General features: G+C 47.6%; 1 protein-coding gene and 1 pseudogene across 10 annotated transcripts in view; both read left to right on the top strand.

Annotated features, from left to right (window-relative positions):
- Positions 1 to 12,213, top strand: part of SRRM1 (serine and arginine repetitive matrix 1) — a 256,992-nt gene that overhangs the window by 145,868 nt on the left and 98,911 nt on the right. For all 10 annotated transcript variants that reach the window (XM_063954154.1, XM_063954149.1, XM_063954148.1 and 7 more), the window contains 2 exons: positions 8,096 to 8,364; positions 8,466 to 8,546. In XM_063954154.1, the coding sequence (XP_063810224.1) occupies positions 8,096 to 8,364; positions 8,466 to 8,546 (350 nt within the window). The remainder of the gene's footprint in view (positions 1 to 8,095; positions 8,365 to 8,465; positions 8,547 to 12,213) is intronic.
- LOC135052871 (U2 spliceosomal RNA) lies at positions 2,510 to 2,686 on the top strand (annotated as a pseudogene).

The following is a 12,213-nucleotide window of genomic DNA, read 5'->3' as shown; positions in this document are numbered from 1 at the left end:
TCCCCTACACTAATCTGAGTAAAAACTAGTTCAGACAAGTGTGTGGTTCTCAGCAGCCATCATCCACACCTTTAATGTGGATACGTTTCAGAGTAGGGCAATGGTCCACAAGCGCTATACATATGTGTGGATTTTCTCTTGTCTCTCCACAAAGGTCACCGGACGTTATTTACTTCTCTCCCAAATTTCCAGAATACTGGAATAAGATAAGTCCACCAATAGTGATTTCTTCCTGTTGCAAAGTGTATCAGAGGGAGGTGTAGCTCAGGAAGGATAGATTTCCGAAACGCGTTGTAGCAGGAGTGGAGTCCCCAGGTTTGACACCCTAAGGAGTTTGTTTTTAGCTACACTTCCCCCTTATACACTTTGCAGTGTTAAGGGGTTGATTGTTATGCATGGACACCTCTGCGTATATGGTGAAATAAGCCATAACTAACTGCTGTGGTACTGCCACTTATTTTATTGTTTTTATGGCTTTTTGTATTTTTATGTATTTATCCCATTGTACATGGGAAATTACATTTTTAAATGAGAGACTCTTTGAATTCGCTGTGGAGTGTTCCTGGTTTTAAAGTGCTGGGGAGGACATCTCTTTGGATGATCGCTCAAAGATACCTTTGAATGAACATAGGGTCTATTATATAGGTGAGTGTCTCTCCCTATGGGAGATAATTCCTGGTGTCATTATGAATGAGAGAAGTTTATGAAGACTAAAGAAGTTGTGGATGATTGTATAAAGATACCTTTTTGTGAACATAGGGCCTAGCCTTTAGCAGAGTGTTTTTCCCTATGGGAAATGACTTCCAGTGCCACATTCGCATAAAGAGGTATAGGAAGACTAAGGAAACCTTTTGATGATCATACCGCATTTGGTTGAGGTCGGTTGAAGGGCTAACTATTGCAACAGGAAGAAATCACTATTGGTGGAATTCTTATTCCAGTACTCTGGAAATTTGGGAGAGAAGTAAATAACGTCCGGTGACCTTTGTGGAGAGACTACAGAAAATCCACAAATTATATGTATAGCGCTTGTGGACCACTCCCTCTTTTGGTGTTAAGCATTGTTTAGGGATTTGTGCCCCTGTGAGTTGGGGTTGGCTGTACTTTTCATCTTTCTAGAGTAGGGCAATGATTACATAGACCAGTGTGCCTGTGTTTTTGTACTATGTCTGAAGGGTAAACTTGATAGCTGCTGCCAAAACTTAAGAGAGTACTTCTTAAGAGTTTATAGAAATTCTCTACCTTAGGAGTAGAGCAATTATGCTATCAGATCTGTGTAAATATGCCAGATATTTATGTACACAGAAAAGTCTCCATTAAGGAATTAACTGGTAACTCATTCAAGGGACCATGGAGTCTGCCTAATATGATCATTCATGTGACTAAGAAATTCATATACAGCCTTACCTTCACTCCACTCCAGAGGATAGAAAGGTCTGGAAAACCCCCTAAAGTAGATGGCTCAAAATAAAAAAAAATAGACAGGAATAGCTGTTCAAAGGGTGTTGTCTGTCAGAAATTGGCATTGCTGCCTCACATCACTGGGGTCAGGGGGTTCTGTGCCCATCACGGTCCTGGCTGTGTGGAGTTTGCATGTTCTCCCTGTCATACCTCCCAACTTCTGTCTCTAGCAAGGAGGGACATCTGCGCGTGCAGCTGTCCGAAAAGAGTCGTGCTTCGCGGGATGGCCTGCGAACCCCGCCCCGTTTTCGGCACTGAGGGGGCATGGCCAGCGCTCTGTGAGCTGCTGGCATGCACCATCTCCTGCTGTCTCCATTGAATAGACGCTGTGCGCACAGCGTCTATTCACCGCTGCTCTGCTGAACAGAGCACCAAGTGCAGGAGTCTCCCAACTGCGCCCCCCCACCACGGGACGCTGCGGCCCATGGGTGGGACAGCGGGACAGTCCCAAAAGAAAGGGACTGTCGCACGAAAATCGGGACCGTTGGGAGGTATGCTGTGCTTTCCCATGAAATGGAAGACTGATGTCTAATACATAACCACAAGGTTAGAGACCCATCTCTGTAGGCTGCTGGATTACACAAGCCATTTGTACATAGGGCCTAATTCAGACCTGATCGTAGCAGCAAATTTGTTAGCAGATGGGCAAAACCATGTGCAGGGGGGGGGGGGGGGCAGATATAACATGTGCAGAGAGTCAGATTTGGGTGGGGTGTGTTGAAACAAATCTAAATTGCAGTGTAAAAGTAAAGCAGCCAGTATGTACCCTGCACAGAAACAATATAACCCACTCAAATCTGACTCTCTGCACATGTTACATCTGCCCCCATCCCTGCAGTGCACATGGTTTTTGCCCATCTGCTAACAAATTTGCTGCTATGATCAGTTCTGAAAAAGGCCCACAGGCCGGTAACCTTTAGCAAGGTTAAAATGAGAAAGCATCGCCAGCTGGCTTTATGATGCCTATGCGGCATATGCAGGAGTTTAAAAGCTTCCTATGCACGGCGGTTTAAAAATAAAAAAAATAAGACATTATAAATGCCTGTGCATCGCCTCTTGGCCTTCTGGCCAAGATCAAGGGTAGTATCTGTTCTTATTAGGGGGCGTATCAGACATGAAACTATCTGGGAGCCATATATTATATGAAAATTTAGACCAGGGAGATGGGTAAAGAGCTTTGCAATACTACTACGACATTCTCTGCTCGCAGAGCTTATGATTATGTCAGTGGTTAGTGAATGCTGGGTTCAGGAATCTCACTGATCACTACCGGTGGGTCCACGTACCTACTGTCGTGGCTACACCCACCAGATGTGCTTACTTGAGATCATCATCTAAAGGTGGGTACACACTGGAAAGATATATCTGCAGATCAATTGATCTGCAGATATATCTATGGACGGATCGGGCAGTGTGATGTGCATACACACTGCCCGATCCGTCGGGGACCGACGTCATGAACTGGGCGGGCGTGTACACATGCCCACCCAGTTCAGCTGTCAATCACCGCCGGCCGCCGCAGCATGTGTACGGGCGGTCGGCCGACGCCCCGTACACGCACAGCGACGCGCCAATATATCGGTAGATATATTGGCCATCGGCTGTGCTGCGCGGCCGACGCGATACGTCTGTGAACGACTGAGTTCAGACGTATCGGCCGTACACACTGGCCGACGGTCCCGCGATATATCGGCCGTTCAAGAGAACGGCCGATATATCGACCAGTGTGTACGGGCCTTTAGGGTTGCAAGTATTGGTGGCAGTGCCATTGGTGCCTCAATGCAACAGAGGCACCAGAGGAGAAACAGACCTGTTTTACAGAATCACAAAAACAGAGCACCAAATCTATTCCATAATCACTTCGGAACGAAGGTGGTCCTAAGGGATTCCATGGTAGGGACCCGTCTAAAATATTTCAGCATATTTAGAAAAAGCTCCTGCCAGGATCCCTGGGTAAAATATCTGTTTAAACTGGCATATAGTGTTTAAATTCACTCCACTTCACATTCCGAAGAATTGTGGGAGATATTACAAGAGACTGTACTAAGACTGGGTCAGACCCAAGCTACAGTTCCAGTTCTGCCTCATATAGAAAACGGGATACTAATCCAACCTTTTGTGGTACCGACTCCGGACTGTTTGGTAAGGCCCATTTTGAATCTAAAATCCTTGACCCCTTACCTAAAGGTCTTCAAGATGGAATCCCTACAAGCAGAGATTGTGGGTCTGGAAGAACAGGAGTTCATGGTTTCACTGGATATAAAGGATGCTTATCTCCATATCACGATTTGGCCACCTCTCCAGGCTTACCTGCGGTTTGCTCTGTTGAGCGACCACTACAAGTTCCAGGCTCTGCCCTTCGGCCTGCCTATAGTTCCGAGGGCCTTCACGAAGATGATGGCGGAAATTATATTCCAGATCAGAGTCCAGGGGGTCAACATCGTCCCTTACCTGGACGATCTCTTGATAAAGGTGAGATCCAGGGAGCTTCTATTGCTCAATATCAACCGCACTATTCAGCTTCTGTCACATCATGGGTGGATTCTAAATTTACAGAAGTCTCACCTGTAGCCAACTCAGTGGCTCCTGTTCCTGGGAATGTTTCTGGATACACTGGCTCAGAAGGTATTCCTCCCAGGGCACAAGTCAAGGACACTCCAGGAGATGGTCCGAGCGTTTCTCAGGCCGAATCGGATATCCATCCATCTTGGCATACGGTTGTTGGGAAAGATGGTAGCCTCTTACGAGGCGATCCAGTCCGGAAGGTTCTATGCCAGAACATTTCAATTGGATCTCCTGAGCAGGTGGTCCAGATCACATCTTCAGATACATCGGATCATAAGCCTCTCACCTCAGGCCAGGGTTTCCCTCCTGTGGTGGCTACAGTCCTCAAACCTGCTGGAAGGTCGTAGTTTTGGGATTCAGGATTGGATCCTCACAACGGACGTGAGTCTGCAGAGATGGGTAGCTGTCACCCAAGGGGCTCAGTTCCAGGACAGGTGGTCATCCCACAAAGCCCTACTTCCGATCAATATTCTGGAACTTCGGACAATCTACAACGCTCTGCTTCGGGATTGGGCCATTCAAGTTCAGTCGGACAACGCCACGGCAGTGGCATACGTCAATCGAGGAACAAAGAGCAGAACCTGCATGCAAGAAGTGTCAAGGATGCTCCTCTAGGCGTAAAGAAATGCAAGAGCAATATCTGCCATCTTTATTCCGGGGGTGGATAACTAAGAAGCGGACTTCCTGAATCGTCACGACCTCCACCTGGGAGAGTGGTGCCTCCTCCCACAGGTGTTTCGGCAGATCACTGACCTGTGGGGCTGCCCGCAGATCGACCTGATGGCTTCTTGGCTCAACAAGAAGCTTCGCCGGTATTGTTCAAGAACCAGGGACCCTCAGGCAATAACTATGGATGCACTGATGACACTGTGGCCTTACCAGTTGGTCTACCTCAGCAGTGGTCAACCCGTGGCTCTTGAGCCACATGCGGCTTATTCTTTATTCAGATGTGGCTCCTGACACTCGGTCACATGACCACATCTGGAAACTGCTGCATGCCAGCCAGACATGCAGCAACACTACGGAGACGAAGAACTGATGGAGACACCGGCAAACAGAGGACATACAAGGGGCTGCTGCAATGGCACGAGTTGGGGGGCAGCATTAGTGACATGAGGGGGTGCTGCAGTGACACAAGGGGGAGCTGGCTGGAGTGACCTAGGAGGGTCTTGGCAGGAGAGACGATGGGGGAACTGACTGGATTGACACAGGAGGGTGCTGGCAGGAGTGACACAGGAGGGTGCTGGCAGGAGTGACACAGGAGGGTGCTGGCAGGAGTGACACAGGAGGGTGCTGGCAGGAGTGACACAGGAGGGTGCTGGCAGGAGTGACACAGGAGGGTGCTGGCAGGAGTGACACAGGAGGGTGCTGGCAGGAGTGACACAGGAGGGTGCTGGCAGGAGTGACACAGGAGGGTGCTGGCAGGAGTGACACAGGAGGGTGCTGGCAGGAGTGACACAGGAGGGTGCTGGCAGGAGTGACACAGGAGGGTGCTGGCAGGAGTGACACATGGTGGAGCTAAAGTGTATTATGTGAATCTGGCTTTTTCAATGTATTTTATGTTGGTTCTGGTTTTAAAATGTATTTTATAGCATGGGCGTGGCCTAGCAGGTACAATGCTATCCATTTTTGCACATGCGCCTTCTGCTCGATGTCTGCTCTTTGACTTGCCTAACAAGATTTGTTGGCTCTTTGTCTCTGACTGGTTGGCCACCCCTGGTCTACCTGTTTCCGCCGATTCCGTTGCTCCCAAAGGTGCTAAAGCGAATCAGGCATCAGAGTCCAGGCAATTCTAATTGCCGCAGACTTGCCTTGGAGGGCGTGGTACGCGGATATTCTGGACATTTCCGTCGAAGATCCTTGGGGTCTGCCACTGAGAAGAGATTTTCTTCAACAAGGACAGTCGTCTACCCGGACTTATGGCGGCTTCGTTTGACGGCATGGCGGTTGAACGCAACATCCTAGCTCACAAAAGGCCTTTCCAAAAAGGTTATTGCAACCATGGTTCTGGACAGGAAGCCTTACCATCATATCTGGAGGAGATATATCTCTTGGTGCGAGGAACGCAAGTATCCTTCTGCGGATTTTCACCTGTGGCGCTTCTTGCGTTTCCTACAGGTGGAGTGGATATGGGCCTACGTCTGGGCTCCCTTAAGGTCCAGATTTCGTCCCTCTATTTTCTTCCACAAAAAGTTGTCAATGTTGCCAGAAGTTCAGACTTTCTTGCAAGCGTTACTTCACATACAACCTTCCTTTGTGCCACCAACAGCACCCTGGGATTTGAATGTGGTCTTGGAGTTTCTACAGTCCTCCTGGTTTGAACCTTTGTTGGTGGTAAGAGACATGTACTTTACATGGAAGACTGTAATGTTGCTGGCCCTGGCTTCTGCTAGGTTTCTCTCAGAATTGGGGGCCTTATTGTGTAAAAGTCCATACTTGGTCTTTTAAAAAGACAGAGTAGAGCTCAGGACTAGGCAGCAGTTCCTGCCGAAAGTGGTCTCTGAATTCCACTTGAACCAAAGAGAGAAAAATAACTGTTTTAACAGCGCCTCTAGATTAACCACATATAAATGAATAAAGTTACCCTGGTACTATGCGCTGCCGTACTAAACACTGTGTGTGTTTAAACAATCGAGATAGAAATTAAAATAGAATTGGCTGCGCAAAGTAACAGGGAAAATTATGATAACAGAGAGCCGACGTGTATAAAAAGGGGTTTATTAAACAAAGAAAATAAAAACATGTATACACAAAATGATTAGTAAAACTTAGTTAGATACCGTGAGATAATGATATTGCTTTGCACCCTGATGGTATAAAGGCAAGACTTATCTACCAATAATAGTGACTGAGTAGCAGCAAGAGACCATATAGCACTGATTGTACTCTGAATAGGGATAGTGAATAATGTATGCGTCCACGATCAAATTGAATGGGTAAACTTGTTCACTAATTAGCAGTATAGAGATGTTGCAGTTCCGTGATACAATGTAATTGGTGTATTGGAGATAGGCTGAGTGTGTTATGCTGTTAAAATACCTCTCATTTGGGCTGGTACAATCGAGCGTCCTCAGTTGAAAGTCCTGCAGTGCCCACAGCGTGGCTGCTTGGTGAGAGGGATATGTTCCGTTCAGTGATCACGGGAGGCTGGATGCCGCGTGTTGGTAAGAGGCAACTCTGCCAGATATGCGGTGTCCGTGCAGTGCCTCTCCAGGGTACGGTACTGCTGTGGCTTGTTCCCGTTCGGCAGTTGCGGGAGACTAGTTGGCCGCGTGCTGTGAGGAAGCGGCTTACGGCGGTCACAGTGCAGAGATGAATGGGGCTGCTCAGAGACAAGTACTGTTAAGCGAGTGCAAAGTTCAGGGTATCGCCAGATAGAGTCCTAATGCGTTTCGTCACGTGACCCGTGACTTTCTCAAAGGTCCACTTGACACAGCCTATTGTGGTCCCGTCTAGTTTTGGCTGTTCTGCTCCTCCGGAGGCATTGGATGCTGTGCGAGCCTTGAAGATCTATGTCAAGAGGACGACTCGGATCAGAAAGACTGATTCCCTGTTTGTGCTCTGTGATGCGCAGAAAAAGGGTTGCCCTGCTTCTAAGCAGTCCATTGCTCGTTGGCTTAGGCTTACTATCCAACTGGCCTATGTGTCGGCAGCCTTACCTGTTCCTCAGTCTCTGAAGGCCCACTCTACAAGATCGATGGGGTCTTCCTGGGCGGCTGCCCGTGGAGTTTCTTGCCTTGTAACTATGCCGAGCTGCTACCTGGTCAGGGAAGAACACCTTTGTGAAGTTCTACAGGTTTGATATCCTGGCCAAAGAGGATACCCAGTTTGGACAGGCGGTGCTGCGGACGTCTCCGCACATTCCTGCCCGTTCTGGAAGCTTTGGAATGTACCCATCGTTCTAAGTGACCCCAGTATACCTTATGGATGCTAGAGAAAAGCATTTACCGGTAACCAAAATCTATTTTTCTGATCATGTTTTCGGGTACTAAGTTTTGTGATGTCTATCAAACTAAGTGTTTACCTGTGGAGCTTTGTTAAATATATGTAAATATTTTCCAATATGCAGGAGAAGACATTCTTCAGCATCTTTGTCTGGAAGCAGTAGCTCCTCCTCCTCATCACGGTCACCGCCACCCCCTAAGAAGCAACCTAAAAGAATCTCTTCCAGTCCACCACGCAAACCTCGTCGTTCCTCCCCATCTGCAAGCCCACCACGGAGGCGATATAGGCAATCTCCGCCCCCAAGCCCACCTCCAAAAAAGCGTTCTCCATCACCACAGCAGTTTTCTCGTCCAAGAAAGATTAGAGGATCTGTTTCCCCTGTTCGGGTTCCAGGTAACCACAAATTTTATTTTTATTTCATTTTTTTTATTTGTACTTTACTGGAGCATATTATATATTGTACTGTATTCTTCATCGCATTTAATTCATTTCAGCACCAAAACACACAATTACAGAGAAGCGGAAGACTCCATCACCACCCCCAAAACCACGCAAGAGAGATGTATCAGATTCTGGTAAGTTGGTCATTCATGACAATACAATATTTAATTTGATCTTAATTGGTAACAAACAGAATAATAAAACAAGACTGGGCATTAGTAAAAGGACAAAGCAGATTGTTTAACACACTGCTTATTTATGACAGCAAAATTTATTTTTATTTATTTTCTGTACAACATTAGCTCCAGAGATGTGTTGGGTTGCTACAAATGGGCTAAGGAGATGGTGAATTGTGTCTGGGAGAAAGAAGTTTGAAGACTCATTATGTGCCAGCAACCATGCAGGCCTCCAGTACCCCTGCCACTAGAGGATAAAAGTCCAATAGGTGGTTTTGTTATTTTTAAAGTTTTGAGTCAGTGCTGGTCTTGGTAAAAGAGGAGCCAATCCCTTTATCAGTTTGAGGGGTATATGCAATTGCGGTCGAATTCCCGAAATTGTCGAATTTCGGGTCATTTTCGACCAAAAAAAAAAATTTGCCTATGCAATTCAGTGCTTTCCGACCAAAAAACGTACTTTCAAAATTCGACTTTTTGAAATTCGAATTTTTGCAAATTCGACTTTTCTGCAATGATACAAGTGCTGCAATTCGACCAAAGCATATTCAATTCAAGTTTGGAAATTCGACAGCAGTGCTTTTAGACAGCAAATTCGTCATTTTCAATCCGCCACACTTTGGAGGGTGAAAACAAATAAAAAAAATTTAAACATGTTTTTTTTTGTGGGTTTTTTTTTTGGGAATAGCAGATCTATTTATATTAGAAGGGATTAGGTACTTTTTTTTTTTTTTTTTTGGAGGCACAAATATTATTTATATATTTTTTAAAATATTATTATTATTATTATTTTTTTTTATTGTTGGAACGGAAAAATCCTTAAAAAGAATGGCGTGGGGTCCCCCCGAGCTGGTCCTGGTTCTAAAAATGCGGGGGAAAAATTGACAGGGGATCCCCCGTATTTTTAAAACCAGCACCGGGCTCTGCGCCTGGTGCTGGTGCAAAAAATACGGGGGACAAAACGAGCAGGGGTCCCCCGTATTTTTCACACCAGCATCGGGCTCCACTAGCTGGACAGATAATGCCACAGCCGGGGGTCACTTTTATACAGCGCCCTGCGGCCGTGGCATTAAATATCCAACTAGTCACCCCTGGCCCGGGGTACCCTGGGGGAGTGGGGACCCCTTCAATCAAGGGGTCCCCCCCCCCCAGCCACCCAAGGGCCAGGGGTGAAGCCCGAGGCTGTCCCCCCCCCATCCAATGGGCTGCGGATGGGGGGGCTGATAGCCTTTTGTGATAATAAAAAGATATTGTTTTTTCCAGTAGTACTACAAGTCCCAGCAAGCCTCCCCCGCAAGCTGGTACTTGGAGAACCACAAGTACCAGCATGCGGGAGAAAAACGGGCCCGCTGGTACCTGTAGTACTACTGGGAAAAAAATACCCAAATAAAAACAGGACACACACACCGTGACAGTAAAACTTTATTTCATACGTCGACACACACATACTTACCTAAGTTCACACGCCGACATCGGTCCTCTTCTCCGTGTAGAATCCACGGATACCTGAAAATAAAAGATCAATATACTCACCTCAGCCATGGTCCAGAGATACATCCACGTACTTGGCAAAAAAAGAAAACGAACACACGGGCCACCGGACTGAAAGGGGTCCCATGCTGACACATGAGACCCCTTTCCACGAATGAGACCTGTCAGTGACAGCTGTCACACAAAGGTCTCTAAAGCCAATCAGGAAGCGCAACTTCGTTGCGCTCACCTGATTGGCTGTGCGCTGTCTGAACTCAGACAGCGCATCGCACAGCCCCGTCCATTATATTCAATGGTGGGAACTTGGCGGCTAGCGATGAGGTCACCCGCCGGTCAGCGGCTGACCGCGGGTAACCCCACCGCTAGCCGCTAAGTTCCCACCATTGAAACTAATGGAGCGGCTTTGCGATGCGCTGTCACAGCAAAGACAGCGCACAGCCAATCAGGTGAGCGCCACGGAAGTAGCGCTTCCTGATTGGCTGAAGGGACTTCAGTGACAGGAGTCACGTGATGTCCCGGCATTCGGGAGAAAGGGGTCTGATGTGAAAGCATGGGACCCCTTTCTAGTCCGGTATGGAGCGGGTATTTGCCGTTTGTTTTTTTAACAAGTACGTGGATTATACACTGGACGTGGATGTATCTCTGGACGCTGGAAGGTGAGTATAATTTTTTCACAGGTACCCTCGGATCGTCGGAGACCGTGGCAGTCGGCGTGTCAACATAGGTAAGTATGTGTGTCGGTAGTGTGTAATAAAGTTTTACTATCAAGGTGTCTGTGTCCTGTTTTTATTTGGGTATTTTTTTTCCAGTAGTACTACAGGTACCAGCGGGCCCGGTTTTCTCCCGCATGCTGGTACTTGTGGTTCTCCAAGTACCAGCTTGCGGGGGAGGCTTGCTGGGACTTGTAGTACTGCTGGAAAAAACAATATTATTTTCATTATCACAAAAGGCTATCAGCCCCCCCATCCGCAGCCCATTGGATGGGGGGGGACAGCCTCGGGCTTCACCCCTGGCCCTTGGGTGGCTGGGGGGGGGGGGGGGACCCCTTGATTGAAGGGGTCCCCACTCCCCCAGGGTACCCCGGCCAGGGGTGACTAGTTGGATATTTGATGCCACGGCCGCAGGGCACTGTATAAAAGTGACCCCCGGCTGTGGCATTATCTGTCCAGCTAGTGGAGCCCGATGCTGGTGTTAAAAATACGGGGGACCCCTACTCTTTTTGTCCCCCGTATTTTTTGCACCAGCACCAGGCGCAGAGCCCGGTGCTGGTTTTAAAAATACGGGGGATCCCTGCCCAATTTTTCCCCGCATTTTTAGAACCAGGACCAGCTCGAAGAGCCCGAGGCTGGTTATGCTTTGGAGGGGGGACCCCACGCCATTTTTTTTCCGGGTTTTTCCCGTTTTTTCCCGCTTTTTAAAATCGCGGCAAAATCCGCCAAATCGGCCGATTTTCGCCCGCGGTTCTGGCGAATCCGTCTTTCATTGAATATGGTGAATTCCGGCAGCCACCTGCCAGAATTCACCTGGCGAATTGAGTCGGAAAAAAAAACGGCGAAAAATTGCCGCGATTCGCCGTGAATTGCATATACCCCATAATCTCCTCCTTGACAGGCTTTTCCTCCTAAAGGTTGCCTCTAAACTGTCAGGCGTGGAGACTTACATCTGCTGTTCCTCTCTCCCATCTTTCGCTGCAAGTTATGCTGGGTACACACTGGCCTATATAAATTGTGCCAATGATTGGTAAGTGTGTATGCCCTTACCAATCATCAGAAGTCGGCACATCGACAGAATCGCTTATCCGTTGGCCCAGTGGGCACCCAGCCATAGAATGTGATTTTTTTTTTATTCTGTATGTTCACTAGTCCTGTCTTGCTCTCCTCCTGGGTTCATTCCTGTGATGATACGGTCATAAAATATTGTACTGCTGGCTTTAATCATCCAGTATAGGAATTACAACTGTGAATTTTTGTCATCCATCTGGGGGACGCTGCGCACTTACTGATGGGTTACAGTGTGTGGGTTTAAGGAGTTTAACACAGAACCTATAGAAAACTAACTCCTCCCCCTTCTAACCCCTCCCATCTCCAGCCTGACCAACAAGTACCTCCGTTTTAGTTTTGTGCCTGTGGAGTACAGA

This window comes from Pseudophryne corroboree, chromosome 2 (assembly GCF_028390025.1).
Source record: "Pseudophryne corroboree isolate aPseCor3 chromosome 2, aPseCor3.hap2, whole genome shotgun sequence".
NCBI lineage: Eukaryota > Metazoa > Chordata > Amphibia > Anura > Myobatrachidae > Pseudophryne > Pseudophryne corroboree.
Note: the sequence above shows the minus strand (reverse complement) of the source record. Positions and strands in the feature narration are given on the sequence as shown.